Source organism: Cardiocondyla obscurior, linkage group LG21, assembly GCF_019399895.1.
Source record: "Cardiocondyla obscurior isolate alpha-2009 linkage group LG21, Cobs3.1, whole genome shotgun sequence".
In the NCBI taxonomy this organism is placed as follows: Eukaryota; Metazoa; Arthropoda; class Insecta; order Hymenoptera; family Formicidae; genus Cardiocondyla; species Cardiocondyla obscurior.
This window is the reverse complement of record NC_091884.1, coordinates 1965217-1990295: the sequence shown is the minus strand read 5'-3', so window position 1 is coordinate 1990295 and position 25079 is coordinate 1965217. Positions and strand designations below refer to the sequence as shown.

Below are 25079 nucleotides of genomic sequence, written 5' to 3'. Positions count from 1 at the left end.
CCAAATTATTATTAATAAAATCGCGGCCCGTGTTAAAGTAACCGGGAATATTAAATATAGACGCGAACAATCGCGTACGCGTTTGGCTTACATTGTTACGAGCGCGAATGGTTACTTGGTTCTTGAGGGACGATTCGGGTACACGTGAAAGAGCTATTAACTTACGGTAACGAGGTGATCGTGCGGGATGATTGGGGGAAAACCGTCGGAAAGGGGTCGCGAAATTTGTTGGATTCGGTAACCGCTTTGCTTGAATTTCAAATAACGTGAACGGGGGAGGCGATAAAGTTGTAAACGTAAATTCGTCGCGAGCCAGGCGATTAGGAGTTATCGAAGGAAGCGAGCGATTTGATAATAGTCGACGGGGTCCCTCGCGATATCGCTCCGCGGAATTGACGTCCAGCGTTCCCAGCACATTTCTATTAATAACGTATAATGGATCCGATCGGAGGGAGAAAGAGAGCGATAGGGAGTTATTTCGACGTTCAGAATTGACAGTTTTATAAATATCGCCGAGAGGATTTTCTGTCACGAGAACAAACATTTGACGGTGCGCGCCCGTCTTCGTAACGTATCAGGATAAAATTCTTCGACGATGTATACACATCTAATAACGAATAAAGTATTGCCGTGCATGCGACGTGATATGAGCTTGAATTACACGACGTTCGTAGAGACATTATTCGGAAAAGGATTTTTGCTTTATTTTTTTTTCTCTTTTTTTTTTTTTCATATCTAGAGTAACTTCATTAAAATTTTAGATTTGCGGGAGATGTGGATAGGAATTTTCTCCGAGTTCTACGCACGGTTTGTACGGACTTCCGTGTGTACGGATCTGTGTAACGCGTTTCACGTTGCACCGTGCCGGCTCGCTGAAATTAATACGATATGCGGTGTTATATTTATTTGCGTGCTTATTATTAAATGCAGATAAATTTCGAACGAATTGTTGAACGCAGGCTCGTGAAATATTGCGCTATTGTTTCTATCGCGGGAGGTACACGAGCCATTAGAGTATGATCAATTGCCTCGTAAAACTATTAACCGCCTTTCGAGGTAAGAGATTTAGGTGGCTTCGAAGAAAGTGATGAGTTTATTTATAATAAAGTACCTAATAACAAGAACGGTAAGAGGGTCTTATCAAATGTTTCGCGAATAATGAAATAATTGAGAAGGCTATTTTTGTTCTCCATTTCCACCCAAATCGGCCGGTCTTCTCTCGTTTCGGTAAAGATTTTATAAAAAAAGATCGCTACGTCGGTTAGTTTAAAAATGAAATACGTACCTTATCTAATTGGCTGTGTCTTGAATTAATGTCAGGCACTCGCGCCGACGTCGATGATATCTCAAGACGTTTTACATTTGCGATCGAAAGCGGGTGGTATACGTGCGATTTATCCGATGGGGCATTTTCCATCGATGCTGGCGGCAGCAGATTTTCAGCGTCGTGTTTCGGAGAATGGAGGTCTAGCTGCAGGATTCTTTTTCTTTTTTTTTTTTTTCATCGCATATCGTGTATTTTACTACAATAAATCGCTATATTGTGATACAGATTGCGTCGCATACAGGCCACGCTCGAGGACATAATATCGGTGACATACGTGACTTCCAAAGGGTTGAAGTGGCTCTCGAGTGTTAAATCTCTGAGATTTCTATTAGACGTATTTTTTTTTTCGCGTCTAAGAATCTCCAAGAAAAATAAAAAAAAATAAAAAGAAAAAGAAACCCTCGGACCCGCTCCTCACTATTCGCGCCCGTCATCCCGCACCCTTCGTATCTTTTTACTCGTTTAGTTTCCCGACGTGCCGCCAAGATTTCATCGCGGCTACATGAATCTCACGTATACTGTATTCCTCGAGGATTAAATGGCACGAACGTCGCGCATATGTTCCTGAATTTCCACCTGCGAGCACCCCCTTGACATATCCGTCTTCCGCGCGCGGAAGGAAAGCGAGACGTTTTTCAAAAAATATTTCCCGAGACATGTCGTCTGAATAACGCATAAATATACAAACGAAGATGGAGCAAGGATTCGATTTCCGACAAAATACCGTTTATCCTACTTTACCTAAGTTCTCTTTTTTTTTTTCTGTCTTTTCTTTTCTTTTTTTTCTCCCTTTTCCTTTTCTTTTGGTATCTTCGCGCGCGCGTGTCTCACCTTAAATTAAGATATACAGAAAGAACCGTTGAAACGCCTTAATCGCTACGCGTATCCGATGTGTACAGTGTTTCGGGCGAGAGAAAACGATGCTACGTGGTGATTTGGTGGGCTCCACGAAAGTAACGCCGGTCGGGGAAGCCCGCATAACGCGTTCTCCACCCCCGTCCGCTCGGTGAGCCCACGTATTTTAGGCCTGTCCAACTGCACCGTACTTTTACAACTCGATAACATTACATTGTAATTAATATAACGAGCGCGGGCTCAACGATGCACAGCCTATTTTATAATTTTACTCGCTTGAAGAATTTTACGAAGGAACCGTCCGTATGCAAAACTTTTATCTTCAATCTTAACTGTTATTATAAAATTAATTTTTTACCGCAGCTTTATGAATAAAAAAAATACTCATAAAGCAACGCTTTTAATTAGAGAAAAAAAAAAAGAATAAAAAATAAAAGAAGAAAAAAAAAATAAAAGAGAGAAATAAAAAAAGAAAATATTCTGTAATTACTTACAATACTTTTGACTCTACTCTCGACATTTCCTCGAGTACGGCGGCTAGACAAATCCATTCAGCAAAAGCTGTAACAACGCGACCACGAGGCGCCTTAATGATGGCCCTTAATGATGGTACGACGGGGAGCGACGCTCGATTCACCACTCGGGAATTGCAGCCGCGTACGTACCCGGGCGCTTTGTCCGCGTTTGTTCCGCGTGCAATAAACTTTCGCGACGGCAGTGTCGTGCAATAAACGCGTTTTCGTGCTACGCGACGGTGCGATCTCCATCTCGAAAGCCTCCCGCGCTCGCGCTCGCTGCGTCGCAAAAGCCGACGACTTTTCCTGCGAGAGAGAGCCCCCCGAGCACAGACTCCGCGCGTTCTCGCTTCTAAAGCGAGCACAATTTTTCATAACAGTTTTTATAGAAACGAAAAACGTAAGATTGTGGCGCGGAGCGGAGAAAGCGCGCCTCTGCAAACCCTCGCGTTTCAACCGCCGACGTGAGTTTTCGCATTTCGACTGGTATTTTCCAAGTGCATATGGAATCTTTTCGCGTTACTCTTTGCGTGTATATCTCAAGAGAAATTTTCCAGATTTTTCCCTTCGCGTTATTCAAGCAGATTTAAGTAGAAAGAAGTCGTATCGGCGCTCAGATTCGTTCGGGATCTTTGTAGGTAGCTGAATCGTAGACTTGCATCGTTATCGCGCCCGTGCATTCGCTTCTGCAACCGGTTTTGTCGATCGCTTTAGATTCCTGATGAGTATTAATCTTCGACTCGTTAGCACCGCGATCGATTCATTTTTTGCATTTGCCGCGCGAAATTTTCCATCCGACCGGCATGAAATTCGAGCCTACCTAGAACGGACGCGATCACCGGTGACCGGAAGTTGGACAGGCCTCGTCTAACGTAATCCGCCTCGTTCGTGGCGTATTTGACCCGGGCAGTATTTACATAATTCGAGTCGCATGCGCGTCGCGCGTAATGACTTGGAGCAGGCAATCGCGCAATCTTCCACGAAAATCTCGCATATCTAAGTAGTCCAGCCGGCGGCAACCTCGACTAAAGTAAATAAGGTGAGGGGGAGGTGGACGAAGAGCGGAGAGGTGAGGGAAGTCGGAAGATGGAACGGAAGACGGGAACGGATGGCCAAGGGGGAAAGAGGAAAGAAGACCCGAGGGGATGGAGGGGAAGATGCGAGCCTAAGGGCAAGGTGAGAGAAAAAAAAAAAAAGAGGAGAGCGTAAAGGTCCCGAGGGGAGGGGCAGTGGGGGGGGAATATCCTATCTATCACAAACGGAAGTAATGACGTAATAGTTATGGACATTTCGAAGTGAAACGTTTATCGCGCTAAAACGACGCCCGCTACGACGAGTAACGCTGGTACCAGCACGCCCGCCAGATGCCTCTCCGCTCCCGACGTCTTGCGGCGCTGTATCGCTGCCATCTTGTCACCTGAAACGGCAAGAGAGACAGGTGGATCCGTTAGTAAATCGGTCGCCGAAATCGATTGCCGTTATTCGCCGAGGTGCCCCCGTTATCGGGGCAATCGTGTACAACATCGGAGGGTCGCGACGGCGGGACGCCCCCCCCCTGGGTTGGAAACAGTGGCGTGTCTCTTGTAAGTTAAGTCGAGCGTTATTTCCGCCGTGGCGCACCGTGTTGTTGCCCGCTGCAACGCGTTAAAGCCGAGAGGTACAACCGACGGCAAAGCTCCCTCGCTCTTTTATCTTTCTTTCTCGCTTCTCCACCCTCGTTTTATTTTTTTTTTCCTCTCCCTCGCTTTCCTCGCTGCCATTTTGCCTGTTATTCAATAATTGCGTCTTCCGTCACGCGGCCGCTTTTCGCCCGCGCGCACGAGCGGCCGATCGGAAGGCGACTTATACAAATTACGCAGATTAAATCCGCATATGCAAACAGACGCGAATCCGCGGGCCGCACGCTTTCGCGCTAAACGGCCGGTATGATTTGAGAATCCATTATTCATATCGAACACGCTACGCCGCGCCGTTGGTTTATGTTTGGTCGTGTGTGCATGCATTGCATCGCACGGCCGTGACGAAAAGTCAAGACGCATTTCCCGATCAAGGCGCGGTTTCCGTATCCGCAACGCGGCATGTCCGCGCGAAGCAGTTTTACCGCGTGAATAATCCCAAGTTCAATACCCAGGAGGGAGAGCTTTTAAATAGCAGCGCGATTCTTAACGCGCGTTTAATAACACGGGTTTTAATAGATTCTACGGGACTGAGGCTAAAAATTGTCGGGTCTGGCCTTACATGAACTCCCCCTCCCTTCCCCCAGAAATAAATCTGATCGATCTCGCTTTTTATAAATTTCTTAATTTACAATTTAATTACGTACATCGTTATATTTTGATATCGGGATATAAATGAGTTTGAACCTTTTATCGGGTCTCGTCTTTTCATACTACACGAAAGTGGCTTGGCTCTTCAGAAGCTTCCACGAGATACGATAAATGTAAACGTAGATCACCATAAGTATGCTCGGTATTTAATTTTCGCATTTTCTATTTGTTCCAATTTAAATACTCGTAATAGAAATCCACACATTAATTGTATTCTCCTTCTTTTACTTTAATTACAAATTATTGACGAACGTACGTAATGTATCTAGCAATCAAAAAATTATATACATCGTTTAACGCCGCCAGATAATATTCGGCGCGATATTAAGTACGCTTACCTTCGGAAATGGCGTCCGTGACGCTGCGGCGGCGGCTAGCGTACGTGATCTTGGCGTGGTGTGCGTGGAACCCACACAAGCACGCGCGTAGATGTGTCGCGGAGCACCGAGGACTGAGGGGGGAGAACCCCTGCTATCTCTCCCGTATCTCTCGGCGGCCGAGCTCACGTACGCCAGCCGCCGCTCGCCGCAGAAAATGCAATACCTGCCTTTAATTGTACGTCTCAAATTTACAGCGTTATTAACCTGCGTACGGGTGAGATCACGTGAGGCCCGACAGGGGGTGGAAGGGGGGTAATCCGGCTCGGGCGACTCGCACTACCTTCCCCCACTCACATACTTCCGCCGGCAGACGAGTGAGCGAGACGCACGTGCTGCGCGCAGAGATCAGAGCGTCCGCATCGGAAACAGCACGCAATTCTCCGTTAATAAGAACCTAATCCAGCGGGAATCACCTTCACCCGAGTCTCCTATCCAAGCACTGTATGCGAAGGGCATCTACAGCCCACGCACATCCCTGCCGAAAGTTCGAGAAGATCCCACGCAGGTAACGGAGCTCTCAGCACGTGCCGAGAAGTGCGTATGTTCCGCGTAAAGCTATCCGGCGGCGCGAGTTAATTTCCGCGATCGGCGATCCGCACGCGAGAAGCAGTTTCGGAGATTAAAATACTTTGCGAGAGACTATTAACTTTTCTACGTACGTACGATTCACGTCGCGGTAGGTGAATTGTAGCAGTAGTGTGTTGTAGCACGTGTCCGAAGAACGTGTTCGAAGGACGTGTTCGAAGGTGTGTATTTATGTTCGGCGGACGCTTACGAATCAATCGCGATATAAACACGCCTACGATACATACATGACTGACGAAAATTGCGTTCGCTAAGTTCGTTCGGTAAAACGTACATACGCCTTTAACGTAAGCCTTTGTACTTGTTCAGGTAAAAGGTTTAACTTTTCGGGAGGAAAGCTGCCGTGCCCTCACCGCTGATGTTATTAAATATACAAACTGCAGCCGGGTTCGTCGGGTTTACTTCGGGAGTGCCGATATAGGTTAACTCAGCATAAAAAGTTTTGTTATACATGATTCTTATGAACGGGAGTGTCGTGCAACATCGCGCGGATTTTAATAAATAGTTAGCTCACGCGCGATAAATTATCGGTGTTGTTTGTGGGTGTCTTGTAGGAGGAGGAAGGAGGATGCTGCCGAAAGAGGATGCTGCCGAAGGAGGATGCTGCCGAAGGAAAATGCTGCCCGATATTCTGAGAGGAGGAGGAGGCCTAGGAGAGGCAACATGCTTCGGCGGAGCAACCTTTGGGTGAGTATCATTATTTTTACTTCATAAAATAAATAGTTAAAAAATTAGTAGTTTAAAAATAATTAAACAAAAAAATAAAATTGAATAATAAAGAAAAGAATATTACATTTAAAAAGTTTAATTTATTAAAGACCTCGTTTAGATAATAACTTTCCTTTTAAAAGTTGAATTAAAAGATTAATCAGAGACGTGTAAAATTAATTCTTTTTTTTTTTTTAAATTGTGAATATTATTTTGCGTCTACAATATAATTTTTTAATTCTTATGTTACAGTATCGTCGTAGCAACGTAGCTGTATAACTCCGCCGCTGCGCATCGAATCGGTGAGTCACACTAATTAATTAATAATAAATTAATAAACCAACGAATTAAGAAACGAGAACATGGGTGGGTTAGGGTGGGAAATGAAATATCCTCTTAATGCCCGTTTCGAATCTCAAGAAACTAGGTAGACTTTTTGATAAGAGACCCCTTTTACTTTTTCTTTTTTTCCCCTTCGAACGCAAACATCGTTCGCGCTGCGGATCGTTGTTGTAACGCAGATTTCTTTCACTTGGATTAGCGACCCGCGGTGGATCTAAAATAAATTCCGCGCGTAGATTTCCATTATAATTTCCAATTGAAATTGTGGACTCCCACGGACTCGGCCGGCGCGTCTCCCGTTGCATACAAAATTACTTCCCAAGCGCGCCCCGACGCATCGCGTAGCGTTGTGTTCCGTGGAACTGCACAGAATGCGCCGTGGATTACTGAGCTAATTACTGTCGTAGTTACTCACACCGTGCGTCGTAGCGACCCCGCGGAATAATTAATGTTGATAATAGATATATGCCGAGTATTATAAATTGCTTTATACAATATCGCGTGCGTCACGGCGTGTCGATATTAATTCGTCGTTACGGGGATTAAAGATAATCAAGGAGTGACAAGTATGTAATTAGTATTGATACGGGGGGAAAACTACTTTCAATCAGTAACGCCGGCTTGTTAATCTCGTTCTTAATGTGCGATGCAATGAACTGCTCGTTCGAGATATTTGCGAGGGATACAATAATTTTAATTAGCGATATATTATATTAATTATATATATAATATATGTATTATATTATTATTTGACGACGGCACTTTTGTAGGAACTTATAAAATATAATTTAAGCCAAGTTAAAAGTTCCCTAACTAGAGTTTCTAATAAGGCGTTGCATAACTTAATTATATTTAAAATTGTCGATTAATTTTAAATGGGTCAGTTAAATCTAAATCAAACAAGTATTATTTAAGATTTAAATTAGTTGCTAATAGAAATTGGAACAATTAAAATGTCAATTTAGCTTTACTCAATTACGTTTTCTGTTTTTTTTTTTTCCTTTTTTTTCTTTTTATATTTATTTTTAAAGGTTTTTTTTTTTTCGAGTAAATAATCTGAATGTAAAACGTTCTGTACGTTTAATAAATAAAAAATGAGGAAACGCCCGAAATGTAAGAATCCATAATTGAAGCAAAAGTGATTTAACACTTAATCTACATTGTTTTTCGCAAATCTCTCGACGAGAAAATATTTACTTTATCAAAAGCTATTATCCGGGTGAATTAAAATTAGTATGTACATAATTACAAACGGAAAATGCGAGAATTGTTGCATAAATTGCACGCGCACACATACAAAATTATGATATATCAATACAGACTTCCCTTCTGATATTTATTATTTTAAATTAATGGGATAATGATATGCATGGCAATAGCGCGTGTGTAGAGAGCTACGTATTACGTAACATTTTTTTTTTCTTTTTTTCCTTTCAAAGATACGTTATATTTATACTTACGATCTAAACTCAATTTATCGTTAATGAGAATAAAATATATTGCACATTATTAGCCAGAGTAGTACATCAGAGTGCACGAAAGTGGGTTACGGTACGTAAAACACTAATTGTTAGTCACAATATAAAGTATGTCACGGCGTGTTTTATAGCGCGCTAGAATAAAAACTTTTGTTGACACACATCCAAAGAGTAACCAGAACTAGCTGCTTCACAGAATTTTAATTCAAGCCAAAAGATTCAGGTGGTAAAATGCGTTTTAACGCAACGTCGTGTTTCAAAAGTTATAAGAAGCGTGAATTTTTATTGAGATGAAAAGTGCCATTAAGAACGAGGTTCACGCGAGACAAATTATATTATTGCGTCACCGCGTGGTGAATATAAAAATTTAATTTGCGGAAACATTTGGACAGCTTAGACGTGTTTTATTCGATGATACTTGTAACTCCGATGTTTTCTCGCGCGCGCGTTATACACAAATTTCTTTGACCGTATTTTTTTTTTCTTTTCTCGCGTCATCGATCCGTCTTTGCGGCGGCGTTGCAGATGCACGCATTCCCTCATTGCGACTCGCGTGCGTGATTTTTAACGCGGCTTTATAACTCGTTCGCGGTTAATTAACGGTCAATGTTTTGTTTTGTCGGACTTGGCTCTCTGAACTGAAAGACCTATCGGGATTTCTCCTTCTCTCGCGCGAAATCAAAGCGTTGTAAAACGGTGTGCTTTCACTTATCCGCCGGCTTTACAAAAGAGACCCGGGGCTCTTTGTTTTCGAAAATGCATTTGTGCTCTGTATTGTTATTACCGAAGGGGGTTTTGGGCTTACGTGTCGTTTGAATTTACGCTTATCGATTAACGAAGTTTCCTTTACTTTTCTTACGTGCGAGAGAACCGTTTTGTATCAGTTACGCGAGACTCATTTTTCCCCACCGTGCATTTCTTTCGACGTGATTAATGAAATGGAACAGGATTAATTAGTAAATCTTTTTTGATACCTTGCAAAAGAGAGAGAGATATATATATTTTCTCGTAAATCATTGCTTATACGTTAAGATATAATTTTTATTCTTCAAATAAAAAGAAAATAATAACCGAGGTAATATAAATCAAAATTATCATGATTAATTGAATATTTATGAAAGGATGTAAGTTAAGTTTTAACAGTCGTAAATTCATCGTTGATCGGTTAAGAATTAAAATGTTTTTGGCACGGTTCAATTATAAATTCGAAAGCGGCGCCCGACAATCTGCATTTCGGGTCGGTACAGTCGAAAAATAATATTCCGCCGCGAATAGCCTTCCGGTCGCGTCTTTAAACTTTGAAATAGATTTATTTCCCACTATCGGTTGCGTACCGCTATCTTTTATTTCGCGTCCGGAGTTATCGGGTCACTCTCGCTGATTAAACTTCGGCGGTTAATTAACCACAGGCCGATATTTGCTCCGGTTTTGTGCCAATCCTGGGAAGACCTTGATGATGTTTCCTCTCAAATAGAAGCATAGTGACCTACCATTAAACGGAGTTATTCCCCATACTCGTCAAACCGCAAATACGAGCCACTCACCGAGGATGGCTAACGCCGTAAACATCGCCGTGTCTCGCTTGCGGGTGCCCTTTTCCCTTTTTATATTTTCGCCTCTGCACCCGAGTCCCTAACAAGTTTATTTCGACAGCGAGGAGGAAAAAAAAAAAAAAATTGCCGCACGATATTAACACGCCATGACATCAAGGCATTATTTTGCGCTTAACTATCTTCCCTGGAAAGAAACTTTAAATCTCCGAATGCAGTCTTACGGGAAAAGGGTTTTACGATTTCGTTTATGCGCGTCGTTCCTTCGCGAAAAAAAAAGGCTTGATACTGTTTTAGCGCAAAGTACTTTAGTATAGGATAATCTGAATTTTCTGAACATTCCTCTGAAGGACTCACCGGAGGGTTTTTATTTTTTTTCCTTTCTTTCTTTTTTTTTTTTATTTATAATGTAAATGTTTTTATTGATCATTTTTGCGTGAGTCGTAACTTCGCGAGCTGACTGCGTTCTTGACTAACAATGACGGAGAGCTTAACTTATCCACTGGAGCCAATAGTATTGATTGCGGAAACTGAATAGCTCTCGGCTCTGTGAATAAGATTCTGCACAAACTTTGTCAATTAAATCGAAGTGCATTCAAACATTTACAGAATTACGTGCATTGATTGCGGAATTTAATGACTCCCGGCTTAGATATTTATAAGAAGCTTTTAATGCCTCGGCTTGTTTCGAAACATCTGGGCGGAAAACTCCTACAACGTAACGTTACAAAGTATTTGCGCGGCCGAGCAACGCGCGTACCGATATAATAATTAGCTCCGCGCCCATTCGTTGCTTAACACGAATTACCTATGCGCGCGTATGTTTTTACACGGCTTCCCGCCGTGTGATTTTTAATTTCCGTGAGAAAGACCGGCGGGTAAAAATTAACGAGCCGCAAGGAAAACGACGATCAGAGGCGCATATCGAAATAATATTCACCGGGCCGCGGCAGCGTGTTCATAAAAATAACACGATGCTTCGGATGCATGATCCAGAATCTACGTGGAAATCGTGATTTGGGTCAGAGAGTGCATTTCAGCATTTACGGCCTACGTGCATCGGTTGTAAAGACGCTCTCAAAACCTAATGACAAACAGCTGGCACAACCCGCCGAGGATTTAATGCTCCGTTCCCCTTTCGCGGCGAGAACCGTTTAATAAGAATTCTCACCGGCTCATACATTTTTCATGATGAAACGAAACGGCTCTATCAGCTAAAAGGATGAAGATGGATAAATATTATTCGCCTAATGCGGATTATTATCCCTTTTCTTTACTTTATAAATTGCGCCGACGGGAAATACATTCTATTTTGCATCTTGCAAGAAACCCGGATTTATCTTTCGCGCGCCGCCCACCGCGGGAAATATTCGGGGTCCCTCGCATTTATCAAGAATATTTGTACAAAAATTACGTGGCTTTTATTTCTGCCGGAGGAGATATTCCGCGGGTCGAGAAGAAACATACTCGAGCATCGGGCGGAGAATACCGTTTCTGTTTGTAAAAATAGCTTTAAAAATTCAGGGCAACGACGCGAGGTTAATTTTATGTTCGCCGCTACGTACGAAATGAAGTCGTTTCCGACCGAGCCGGGGGAGAGGCCTGGCTTTCCACAAATTTATTTTGCCGATATCTATTTTTCACAGTTTCTCTTTATTATTAATATCACGAATATTCCTTTACAATATATTCTACCTTTGCCCAGTAATATTACGCCGCCTCTTTTTTCCATATATCAATCTACCTCGTTTCAATTCGGTCTTTTACGTTTTTAATTGAGCTTTTTAATAAATTACCAGTTTATTTTCATAGATAATAAATATATGGGTCCGGGTAAAAATTGCGCCCGCGAATAATGTAGCAATTTAAAAGAACAATTAAATTAAAAGCGTATTTCGCACACGTGCGCCGCGAGTATTTATAATACGTTACTTGATTAAAATCCGAGACGGTCATTGTTCGTTTATAAATTAACCGCGTTTACTTTTATCGTTCGGTGGGGCAATTTGTCGGACCAGTCGTCGGTGGAATTTCGACGACGAAGTTAGCCGCTTGCGCGCGGTTTAATTGACGGTGGGGCGGAAATAAGAATAATCCCCGCGGTTAGCCGGGCGAAGACAAAGGTCGCAATATACGCGAGTTAGATGTAAATGCTAGTTTACGAGTTGATGACAACTGATCGGGGGAGGAGAGGCCGAGGGGGAGGATCGCCGCGGGGCTTCGCCGACGCCGAGTTCGGAAGTTGGGTTTAACGCGCGCCTTCCGCGACGCGGGAAAGGTGTGTCCGCCCCGTCTTTAACAAGATTGCGATCTAGTATCGCCGCGTTAAGCCAATTTACCCTCGACGCTGCGCGGCGTTTAGATAATTTATCGCGACACTGAGTCTTCCACCCATTTCTCCTCCCCTTTCCCGCACGGTTAGCCGAGTCGCGCGCGAAAGCTCGCGGAATTTCCTGGATAGAGCGGCTGTCTCAAGTTCTGCAATATTCATTAAGGATTTTACGATGTTTCCCCCGTATGAGCGGGTCAAAATAACGCGCGAGCGGATGGAACAGCGCGTTAACCAGCCCCGGGATAACTTGGCTGGTAGTTATCTATCATTAGCCGCACATCGTAACGTTGAAGCAGCGCTCGTAATCTCGCGAGTATTTAGAAACGGTTTTACAAACACGATACGTAATCTAAGTGCCCGGCCGTTAACCGAATTTATAGTTTACAAGAGTGTTTTATTGTTATTAATTTGTTATCAACGGGACACGTTCGAACCTTCTGCTGACCAGCGGCGTTTCTTTTCAAAATAAAAATGAGGGTGAAAAATGTCGATAAAAAAAAAAAAGCAACGCGTATAGAAGATTTTATTATTACACGTTTTTGATAATTAATTTTATATGTCACGGCGTGAGTAAAAATGAAATGGATATATGTCGCGATTAAGTTTCACTGTAACAAAATATATATATCTATATTGAACGCGAACAAATAACCTAATGACAGAAATTTTCGTGTCAAACGCGAAAAGAATTTTAAATTGTACGTCACGTTGGAACTCCTGCCGTGAGAATTATACAAAGTCTGTCCGGCGCTTAAGCGAGGGAAATAATTTTACTTTTGTTACAATCTAGCTAGAGTAAAATTATTGTCATTTTTCGAGTTTATTTCGTTGCAATTCTTTAAAGGGTTCCTTTGTATCCGCACCGCACGTCGAACTTTCTGTTCGGGCTATTTAATATTTTCGCTATCGCATGCAACATGTAACGCTATTATAAAATATTTCATAAAATCGCGTATTAATGTTTGAATATTATATTTAATATAGTTATAGGGACATATTGTTAAATCATAATAACGTTGTTAAATTTTTACTTAATGATAATGAGCTCGCGCGTGCAAAATTATTAGTTTTGGCAAAGTGGAACCTATGCGTTCGACCTACGCAGCTTGCAAGGGAAAATTACGGAAAAATTAGCCCGACGGGGGGAATATGTTAACTTTCAAGCCGTTTATATATTTAATCCCTCGCAGTCCTATATCGAGCCAGACACAATGCTTTACAGCAGCTTCCCTCACAGTTCTCAAAGCATTCCGAAAGATTGCATCGTGCGCTCTTTGCAATTTTCATAAATTCCTTCAAGTAATAAAAATTCCTTAATTTATATTTACGCTCGCGATCGAGATAAAATTAGAAAGAAAATATTCATTTGCGAGAAATAATTCGGACCGCAAGAAGGAATAAAAATGGCTCTGGGCGGTCAGGCTTTGTTTTATAATTACGACTAGGAGAGACCATTTTATAATATCTCGCGCGAGAATAGACCGGACAAAAATGTGCTTGCCAACTATAAGTTTAAGTACGGGCATCGCACTCGCGAGCAGACTCGACGACCACGACGACGTCGCGGCGCCTAACGTCGACGAGCGCATTTGTTCCGGGGTCGGGGCGTTACGTCACCGATCATCATTAATAATATCGCAGGGGCCGCCTTGACCCGGCCTATCGATATATCATCGTGCCTGAGAGTGCCCGGCGTGATATAATCCCCTCGTAAATTTGCCAAACGAGGCGAACTCACCCCCGGGCTTCCCCCAAAAAAAAAAAAATGAGCGGCAGCGGCTCGCGCGCGGATCCTTCTTCCTGTCCTCCGAATATCAAAATTCATGGTACGCGCCGCTGCGCGTGGACCGCCAGATTTGCAACATTCATCGGCGATACGTGTCTCCTACGAACGCGCGCGGTGCATGCACACTTTTACCGTAATTTACGGCGCGAGGCGTCGCTCCATATGTTCCCCGGGCCGCCGTGAATTACGGGCAACTCCCCGCTACGTACACGCGAACACTCGTCGCGGAACGCGGTGTGCGTCGGTGTCGCGTAATGGAGTCCATATCTTCAAAATTTAACCTGAAAGCTTAGTACTTCGCGGAACAGAAGGGACCGCCCGTAGGGCGGTTTGTCACGCGCGCGATGGACTTCCTCGCTCTCCTCGCGTCAGGTCCACGCGTCCGCTCGCGCTACGAGCTCTAACCGGGAAAACGGGTACCGATCTCTCGCCGCGATCGTCTAGTAACGGAAACCACTCTGTTTCGTCGCGCAAACGTCACGTACGATTCATCTAACGGCGCGTCGTACGTCAGTTTAAAGCCGATCGCGATGCGCTTTACCTCGTTGCCTTCCTTTTCTCTCCTAACGCGAGGCAAATTGTTTTCAAACAGGCGACGTCTTTTATTCGTATATGACTGCGAAAGCGACGCGGCTAATTTTACGCGCGTCTCGCGGGGTCGAGCAATCGTCCGTTATATATCTAACTAATTAGAACGTAATATTCCTTGTTTAATCGCAGCTCGGGATCGCGTGAGATTACAATTTCTTCGCGACTGGCGACATATATCAAAAGTCCGCGAAAATGCGTTTAGTTGAGACGCCCTCTCCGCCCCCTTTTCTCTCTCTCTCTCTCTCTCTCTCTCTCTCTCTCTCTCTCTCTCTCTCTCTCTCTCTGTATATCCGCATAATAAATCTTCCGGCCGACCGAGTTTCTCGTAATCCAATTAAGATTTTCGCGACTCTGTCCTCATCCTTTCACATCAATTACCGCGGCGGACCTAAAATTGCGGGCGCCACTAAAATCGTCGTGCGCGCGAAATTTTCCGGCGACAACACGGAGGACGAGGATCGCTTTTTTTTTTTTTTTTGCCGCAAGAGCCTTGGGCTTCTTCTCCAGTCGCGGCCCTCGTTAGAAAGGGGTTAAATCGCGCTATATATATACATGAGGGTGGCCGGCGAATGATCGATTGAAGGACCGAGGAGACTCGTTCTTTTTCACGCGCACGCACGCCGTCGACGTATATACGCGGCACAAAGCTGCCCGCGCTGATCCACGTACCACTCACGAATAAAACGTGGAAATAACAGAGACGTAAAGGAGGTGGGGAGGGAAAAAAAAAAAAAAAAAAGAGGAAATTGCGTCCCTACGAAACGAAATTACGTACATCCTCGTCAAATAAATACATTTTTATTTGGAAAGAGAATGGTAGGCAATTTTGGAAAAATCCTCCCTTTCTATGTTTCCACGTGCGGACAAATGTGATTTTTACTATCATACCCCGAATAGAAATTTATTCCCATCGATACTTAATAATTAGCTAGCCGATTCGTGGTTCATCTCGTGGCTGTAGCAAAACTGTCCAGCATTGTCAGAAATGTAACACGCTCAAGACGTTTAGGTACTTAGAAAATTATTTTTGACTGATAACGTGCTAGAAAAATTCGATTCTAAATTTTTCTCGCCGCGTACTTTTTTACTGTCGTGTGCTGACTTATCTCAATCCGCCGCGGTAGTGTGAGTACGTGCGTGTGTTGATATCTGGCCGGCACCTTGCGCTCGAAATTCGCAAGGTGGAGGACTCGCGGGCAGGGGCTACTGCAAGAACCGGTTTGTCCTGCGAATTCGGCAGTCGACCGTCGCGGTAGTGTTAGTACGTGCGGGTGTTGACATCTGGCCGGCACCTTGCGCTCGAAATTCGCAAGGTGGAGGACACGCGGGCGGGGGACGGCGAGAACCAGTTTGCCCGGCGATTTCGGCAGTCGAGCGAGAGTTGCGTGAGGTCGGAATATAAACAGTAAACAAGTACGCGGGCAGAAACGTTTAGATGTCTATTTTGATACACGAGTCCACGCTGGTCAGTGACTGAACGATCGATACTAGATAGATTTTGTTCTTTTTTTTTTTAATGACAATTTTATTTGTTGGAGAGTCATTAAATACTTTCTTATAATTTATGGCTGTTACGAAACTAATTATCAGTCAAGAAATGTATTTAATCTGCGCGATCTAATCACCGGCTGCAAAATTAAATTAGCTAAATTTCCACTCGGGTGGATATAAATATTTTTCATACACGGTTCTTCGATTAAAATCACCCAAAATCTGAGTCTTTTTTTTTTTTTCTATTTGAATTATTCTCTCTTATTCTGTATATACATATACGTTTACGTGCGACGTTATGTCATTAGGATTAAAAAAGAAAGAAAAAAAAATGTCGAGCAGGAGGATAAATACTTTTCAGTCAGAACGGCGACATTTCTAATATAAGAATGGATTTTCTTTTCCTCGCGTGACTTAAAGAACTCTGCTAAAAATCGTATCTTCTCCCGAGCGAGGCTTTCTGATTTTATGTCAGCCGATGCGTTCTTGATGAAATCATGATTGATGCGCCTAATATTTCTTCACGGTGTCGGTAAATTTCAGTATTAAATATCTCAATGTAATCCGCGTATCTCAACGGAGAGCCTCAAAAGTCCAAAGTAACACAACTAAGAAAAAAAAAAAAAAAAAAATAGTCTGCTACGAATTACGGGTCTACATCGATTGTCTGTAAAATATCTCTTCGCGGATTAAAGTTTTTCAGTTTTCCTCGGCCGGGGGGAATCGTAACGAGTATCCGGTTCGGAGGAAGTAGTTAAGAAACTACCAGGACGACTCGGCCGGGTTATATATTGATTAAGAAACTTTGTACGTAGCGTTGCTTATACTTGCCTTCGGTGACGAAGACGTAGATCGATGCCGGCTTGGTGTTGGAGGCGCTGCACGTGTAATTGCCCGTGTCCGACTCCATTGCCTGGCGAATCGTCAGCCGGCTCTGAGTTGGTCCTGGATCGGTTTGTACGGTCACGCTGCCGCGCGTGTTGTCGTAGTTTATCATCCGGTTATTGTGATACCAGAACACGTATTGCGGCGGCGACGGGCTCTAGAACAGATAGAAGAAGAATGGCCGGTTGACAAGCATGAGATTTAACGCGCGGATTTTACCTCGGGCACAAAGGCGGCACGACGAGCCGCCCCGGTGACATTCGTTATGAAGAATTCTTTCGCCGAAATAATACGTCTTTGTGCGGGGCGTCATGAACGCCGACGGGATTTCTGCCTCGCGGTTCATAGCTTCGCGAGTAAGGCGCGCTTACTTATTTTACCGTTCGATTAAAGCCCCGAACTTTATCTCGATACGCGTTGCGTTCCGTCGTAGCTTTCGATGCTTTGATAATTTAATTAATACTTGGATTAACGCAGTTGTTAAATCTCAATTGAAAAGCGCGCGCTAAAGAAGAAAAGCAATTTTACGTAATGGCGATTTTGAGATGCAATAAGCACTCAGGCGTATCTCGGAGTAATTAAACGTCAACTCGCGAGAGTTTAATATTCGCTTTTGCCACGGTCTGACAAAACGCGCGAGGGAATTTCGTTGCAAAAAGCGCGCGTTTACATAATAGGTAGGGGTTTTCGTTGAATGAGCGCGCGGAATTCAGCTGTAGCTACGAGCGATGAGGCCCATCAGCCGTTTATTATAACACCGGATACACGTTTACGGCGGCCCTGTCGTGTATAGAATCCAGGAAGGATAGCGTGCGTGAAACGGTGTGCAGTTAAGGTCAAATACTCGCAAACTTCTAGCCGCAACATCGTCAGGAAATTTGCAATGTACGAGCGACGACAAAATCGTGTGAAAGGTGCGGGGAATAAAAAAAATAGTCAGGTACGCTCGCCGCCACTACATTCGCTCGTCAGTATTTCGTCCACTGCGGGAAGATTATTATCTCAAAAATATTTTACATGCAACTTTAAAAAATTCCCATCTATACTATAACAGAATAATCTTTTTTATTAAATAACCTCTTAATTAAACCATCGGATCGCGAGACATTCGCATCGGAAGACGCACGAACTTGCGTCGAACGTTTAGAATGAACAGCCGCAAACGTTTACGTTACTCCAAAGCGCCATATATATAAATCTAAATAACGCAATGATTAGCATTTACGGCCCGCGTGAGCTTGCATTGTCATCTCGTTATGAATCGGATGCATGACGCGCCCCCGCGGGTTCGGCGTGCACGCCTTACAGCGTATAAATTTCCGTCCAATGTAGCCGCGGGATCAGACACGCGGGGGATGCTGCCTCGTCATCCGTTTATTGTAACGTCGGATGCGCGCATATTGTGGCGGCGGCGTCGAACCGCAAAGCGGGCGAAGAATAGACGCGCGAAACCGTAGCCGGGTACCGTGCGCGGGCGAGAGGCTTCGGGGATATCCGAGGATTTTCGGCTTCGTGGGTTTCGTCCGGCAAAGCGAAGTGCTTGCAAGCACGGGGGAGTCGGAGGCCACGCATTCCTCCGCTGTTAAATGCTCGTTCTTTTGTTCCGTCTAATGTTCCCTTCCCCGAGCACGCCGTGCAAGCGAACGCTTCCCGCGGCCGCGCAGTTCACCCAAAGCTCGTACGCCAGGGTGTGTCCATCAGAGAAACGATCAGAGAACGGCTGCCTCTCTCATTACTCCACGCTGCTGCAGCGCCGACAAACTTGGCGCACAAAGGTGGAAAATATATAGTTTTTAACAAGCTGTTTCAGAGAAATACCATCCGCGAACGTACTGCGGGTCGGGAATATATATATAATATTTTCGAATACACTCAAATTATCAAAGCGATAGGTAGGACTGTGTACCGTGCGCCGTATACGATGAACGTACGATCGTCAAGCTGTTTAGTCTACTTAAGTAAAAATGTAACTCACGACGGGAATAATTATTTGAAAAAGTTTCCTCTCATTTATTTATTTTAATACTTTCGTCATTGTCAATTATTTTTTTTTTTCTTTCTTTTTTACTTTAATGGGAACGTAACGGATTTCAAATTATTCTTTCTCCTCGTAAGGAATTTTCAACGAATTATTGTGTAATTAACTCGGTAATGCTGCATGTTGCGAGCTTTTTGAAATATTATCGTCGATTTTATGCCGCTGGAGGCAAATAAATCCCTCCAGAGACGCTGGCTGTATGCAATTCACTTTGTGCTTTTAGGGATTCATATAAATTACACCATTGTTCTCGCGAGACGACAAAGTGGAGTTTCAACGAGGCAATGCGAATTACGCGGCAGAAGAAAGCGAATTGTATCAAACAAGTAGTACAAACTATTAACACCAACGCTAATTACGCCGCTACTTGTCCCGGGTAGCGGTATGCATAAAATCCATGCATAATGTAAGACAAGCGATAGCTCCTGTCATATGAATGAGAATTATAACGTCAATAAAACGAATGCAAACATCTGAGATTGAGCGGGGGGGGGGGCGATTTTGCATAAATTTGCATTACACCGCAATGATATTATAAGTATAATTCGTAAACGTATATAATGATTAATTAATGCCGCAGTGATTATGCACAAGCGTTTGCGTGAAACTCTGCGTGATCGTCGAGATTAATATATGCGTGTAGATAAATCAATAGATTTCACAGTCGAATTTTGTGGGATTTACGAGATATCGTACATAAATTTCAACGATTTCAGTTTAATCGATGCGCGAGTTTATCTTTATCGCTGGAAATAGATGTTGATTATTATTTTCGAACGTCGATTAAGCTTGTACGTCATATCGCCCTGCGGGTAATAATCGTACGGCTTGGATCTGACAATTCGCTAGGGAACGAGAATCTATTGCACGTTTCAATTTCGATCTTTCCACGACTTGCAAAAAAATCTTTAAAATATACCGCGCTTTAAAAAAAAAAAAAATTTAATAAAGACAAGGCGCGATATAAAAATAGAAATAAATAAGCCGCGGCGATCGCGTAAAAATTCAGTAATTACACTTGAATCGAGCCGACGTTGTAAAAAAAATTTCTCTATTCTTTCTTTTTGCGGCCGGCGTCTACGTCATTCGGCAAATTAAACCGACAACGTTGCGTGAATCACGTCGCTCGCAATGTCGGGAGAAAAAACTTAAACGAGCGCGACGACGAGTGCCCGGGCGCGAAGTAGAAACGGACGGTCGCGACAGGCAAGTAGAATGAAGCGCGACAAGTGCGCTCGTTCCTCTCTATCGTCTGCCAAGAAAACGTACGTTTCTATCACTTTCCATGACAGCTTCTGCGAAATGCGGAAGCGTTCGACGCGGTGCGAACAAACGATAATTGTTCGAACCGATGCGAATCTCCCGAGCAAGCAAGCAGTCCGTTAGTCTTTTCTTTTTAATTTCCGATACATTGTAACGGATTTAACTCAGCGCGTTGCTGCGAAAAATCCGGGACAGCTTCGCAAAATTCATCGTCCGCTGTGTCATTTTAGTTTCGTTCGTCACACTTGCGGTAAAAAGGTCGACTTGTCATTCTTTCTAAAAAAAAAAAAATAAATTTTTACAACCTCGTTCTACGTCGAAGCTTTCTTTAACATTTCGTACCGTTCATTTAGTGTCTCGAAGGATCAATTACTATAGTGGAGCTGACTTTAAGAGGAATTCTTTCGTGATTGTCGGATTCCACAATTTCAGCATCGTTCTTATATTAGAAATGGTAGTAAAACGTTTTCTAACTATTGAGGAAATTTTTTTCTTTATTTTTTTTAAGTAGATATTCGTGCTTCAGATCTTAGCGTAGCTTGAAGAGGAATAATAAAAATTGCAAGTTTTAATTATAAGCATATTACTCTTTAAAGCAATTGCTAAATTATTCTGTAAAATAAATGTCTTTGGGAGAACATTTTCCGTTCTTTTGTCGAAGTAATGGGTTAGTACACGCAGCTGCTATTTGACATGATGGAGTATTCAAGAGAGAAATTTTTAATGGCACGTATCTTACGGTTTTTCGCGATATACCGCGAGCTGTTTTCTCGATGTTGAAAACGCGGTGGTATTCATACGCAATCAATCACGGTAATTTTGATATTGAGATAAATGCGAGCGCCGCGATACTTTCCGCGTAACGGCATAATGTTACAACGTGCAATTGTTGCTTCCCGATAAATTCGTAACGTTGATTAAACAAGCGTTAACGTTTGAAAGTCGCGCCCGGAAAATGCTCGAGAGCGCTTTATTATTCCTTTCGTTGCAATCTCCTCGATCGACTCTACTGCATTTGGAAAATTCTATAAACCGATTTTGATACAAATACGAATCTCAAGTAAACCAGCAGAAATGCAAATTGTTCCTTTAACTTTCGTGAAATAAATGCACTATGCGCTAGTTTCGAATATCCAATTATACTTAAGGATTCCGAGCCACCTAGGGAAACTCGTTGACGGGCCAATGCAGAATTTTAATCAAAGGAATATCTCAAACGATGGGATTAAATTAATTTGGTTTAACGGCACTTAGAACTCGCTTTTCCACAGGTCAAATGTTAAATCGCTATTAACCCAGGCCGATCGATGAGGCTACTTAGCAAATTATTTTAAGAACTTCCTCGTCTATTTTTTTTTTTTTCTTTTTCTTCTCTCGATGCATTTTCATAAATACGGGAATCAGTGACGAACGTTTCGCTCGCGTTAATAGCCGCTTAAAGTACACAGTTTCAAATTTCCAAGTACATGGATTCTAAGCAGTTCGCGTGAGTCGGTGCCGGGTTAATTGCTAGGTTGCATGACGCGCATGTCGGCGATGCAATTGACACTGGTGTGTCACGTTGTTACGACCGGACGGCAGCGGACTCTGTTTTCGAGATAAATAGAGCAACACGACACACGCACAGGCTTTATTAATGAAATAGTCGGTCTCTGTCGGTTGGAATTGTTCCGTATCTCGACGCTCAATTAACAATATGCATTTTTGGCAATGCGGTCTACCGTCCGAGCCTCGACGCGTACCTCGACTTTTAACGATTTCCCTTCTAATTTCCGTACCGCTGTTACCCTTTTTTTTTTTTTTTTTTTTACGAATGTAACAAACTCGGTCGATTTCAAGAGTACATTATGAAAACGTAATTTAATAGACACGTCGACGCGGCCAACGTAATTATGTCAATGTGTCCATTAACATTAGAGGGGGCCCCGCCGTGAAGAAATGCGAGATCTTATCTCGCTCCCTCTACTTTCCGTTATATATTATCGATTTTTGCGCCCGCTCGCGATGGAGACAAAAACCGTCATTAGCAGGTGCTCTTCAGCGCTCCGACAGTATTATTATTTATGACCCGTTACAGCGAAATAATGCGTTCATTTCGAGATAATTCACGCCCGGCGTCATTTGGGTGTCAAGTGTATTCGCTCGTGGTGTAATTGTCATTACTGCATCTCGTCTCACGGTTGAATCGAGCCCGTCCGTCGTGGCCGTTTGCAAGGGAAACACCGCCGACGTAACGCGGCATTTGGCATTCATTAGGAAAATAATGCGGCGACGCCCTTTTCAGGACGGGAATGCAAATACGTTTGTCGCGTAATATTCGACGCGGTAACACGGACGTAACTCGGCTTTACCTTTACATCGAAAGGCGGTCGTAAACCTTCTTATTTATTCGTTTCTTCGTTTCATTCAATTTCGGCAACGAACGTTTAGGGAAATAAATTTTAACCAAATACTGCATTCTATTGCCATGCTTGTGTTAATCAAAGAATGAACGTTATTCGATTATGTCATATTGATAAATGAAAGACTTTCAATATATATATATATATTTTTTTTTTATAGTTTGTTCAATTATCGCCTTAATTATGTTACTGATAACATTGACGTAAAATCAATGCTTTCAGCGGCAGCACGTTGTTTTCATCATAAATAGCCGTTTCGATGCAAAAGGATTTCATTATGAAACGTTATGCATTTTCCTATCGTTGTACAAACACTGCACATATTATTCTCTTTTAATTTGATAAAATTTATTTCAATAACATTTATTACAATTTTACACAAGCACGGCAAAAGGGAATACCTCGTCAATAGTATTATAGTTATATGTATATAAATACCACGAAAATAACTAACGTGTCAATATGCCCGACACAATTCTTACACATTTTTACCGAGTTCTTTTTTTTTTATATTTAACGTAGCTTATTTCAAATAGTGCAAAAAACAGTTTTCTGCCAATAATATAATAGTTGCAAACAAAATTTTAACTGCACGTCAATCTGTCGGAGTGTAAATTTTTCATGTTTTTACTGTGGTCTCTCTCCGTTTTTTTTTCGTGTTTTTTTTTGTTTTTAATTTTTTTTTCTCCCTCGTATTAATTACAATTTGTTGCAAATTAGCGTAAGAGACAATTTCTTTACGAATAACGTAATCGCGAATAGCGGGGGAAAAAAAAAAGGAAAAGCAGCCGCGCGTCGATTTACCCGAACGTAATTCTCGCAAATTTTCAGCGGAGTCTTTTCTGCATTATCCAGCGACTCGCTGCGAACGTAAACGCATCCGGAGAGCACTCTACTTTAGCTCGGCGGCCGGGTCCGGATCGTAATTTTTTTTCCCGCGCGACGCAAATTGGCACACTCTGCATTACCTCTCGTTTCCCGTAAGCCCCTCCCGAGAAAGTGAAAAGAGATGTTTGCCCGAGAATGCGGCGCGCGGTCTCTCGGCGCGGCCGTAAAACTCGTCAGCGGACGGTGATCCCCGGCTAAAGATAAACCAAGTTACTTACCTTGGCCTATGTGCGCGAGCCCGGGGTATCCTTTTCGCGATACCGCCGCATCCGCTATGTGCGTCTCTCGCTCCGTGCACATAGGGGCGCCATGGCCGGGGTTTATGTACGTACATTGCACGTCACTACGAATGGCCCTTATGTACTCCGCCGCGCATGCACATCGACGTAAGTTTGTCAAGCTGCACGTGGTTGTTTTGCAAGCTCGAGGGGCTTCCGGATTGAATCCGTGTACGTAGGAGAGAGGCAGCTTTTAACTCCTGACACCACGAAGAACAACCTCGAGCGACGCGCGGAATTAATATACGGTTCAGCTCCCGCCGATATCTCCTCGAGCGTACTCGATAATTTCGACGACGACTCTTCGCCGTCCGCGGCGCGACGCGCGTTTCCGACGGTAATGCGATTATTTGTTTAGAGGAAAGAGAGGATCCTCGGATTTCTCACGGCGATGCCACCCCCGCGGGTTGCACCTGATGCTCGATACGTTTCTCGCCGACTGCCAGCACGCCTGTTTTCTCCGCTTTAGGTCTCCTCTTTCTCGAATTTATTAAGCGACGTTTCCTTTTAAATTTATCGACTACATATATCATTCGAAATGAAGCGGTGATTTATCACAACCTCGCGCGCAAAAAAAAAAAAAATAAAAAAAAACTCATTTTCGTTCCGCGAGTTGAAAATTTGATTAAGCTGTTTCGAATTTGCGTGGGTATCACTCCGCAAACGAATCACAAAGTTATCATTAATTGTTTCCGAATTCATAATAACAATTGACGTGCTTATATTACATTTGCATATTATCTCGGCCGTATGCTAATTTCATCGAGATTCGTTTTTATCAGCGGCTGAGAATAATTCAATGCTGCTGTTGGCACACGCTCGCGCTTTGCATCCGGCGCCTGTTATTTTCGCGAACAAGGAAGAGCAGTTGACATTTCAACTGCTGCATTCACGTGCACTCGCAGACGCGATGCAATTTCGATGAAACACACGCCGAAGTACACGCGTTTTCAGCAAGCCTATAATTTATGCGTTATTTTTTCACGAAGAACGTAAAAAGAAAAGAGGGATTACTAATGCTAATTTCTCCTGCGATTTAATATTTAAATCCACTCGGA

General features: G+C 43.1%; 1 protein-coding gene and 1 long non-coding RNA gene across 4 annotated transcripts in view; one reads left to right on the top strand and one right to left on the bottom strand.

The window, feature by feature from the left end:
- Window positions 1–1479: 1479 nt before the first annotated feature.
- The window catches only part of Dpr12 (defective proboscis extension response 12), a 229186-nt gene continuing 205586 nt past the window's right edge, over window positions 1480–25079 (bottom strand). For all 3 annotated transcript variants that reach the window (XM_070670642.1, XM_070670643.1, XM_070670641.1), the window contains exons 6-7: window positions 17099–17309; window positions 1480–4114 (exon numbers count right to left, since the gene is read on the bottom strand). In XM_070670642.1, coding sequence (XP_070526743.1) covers window positions 4002–4114; window positions 17099–17309 — 324 coding nt within the window. In that variant the 3' untranslated portion in view covers window positions 1480–4001. The remainder of the gene's footprint in view (window positions 4115–17098; window positions 17310–25079) is intronic.
- Window positions 6458–25079, top strand: part of LOC139110702 (uncharacterized) — a 29237-nt gene continuing 10615 nt past the window's right edge. Inside the window, exons 1-2 of the long non-coding RNA XR_011547036.1 lie at window positions 6458–6676; window positions 6950–6999. This is a non-coding gene — a long non-coding RNA (uncharacterized lncRNA). The remainder of the gene's footprint in view (window positions 6677–6949; window positions 7000–25079) is intronic.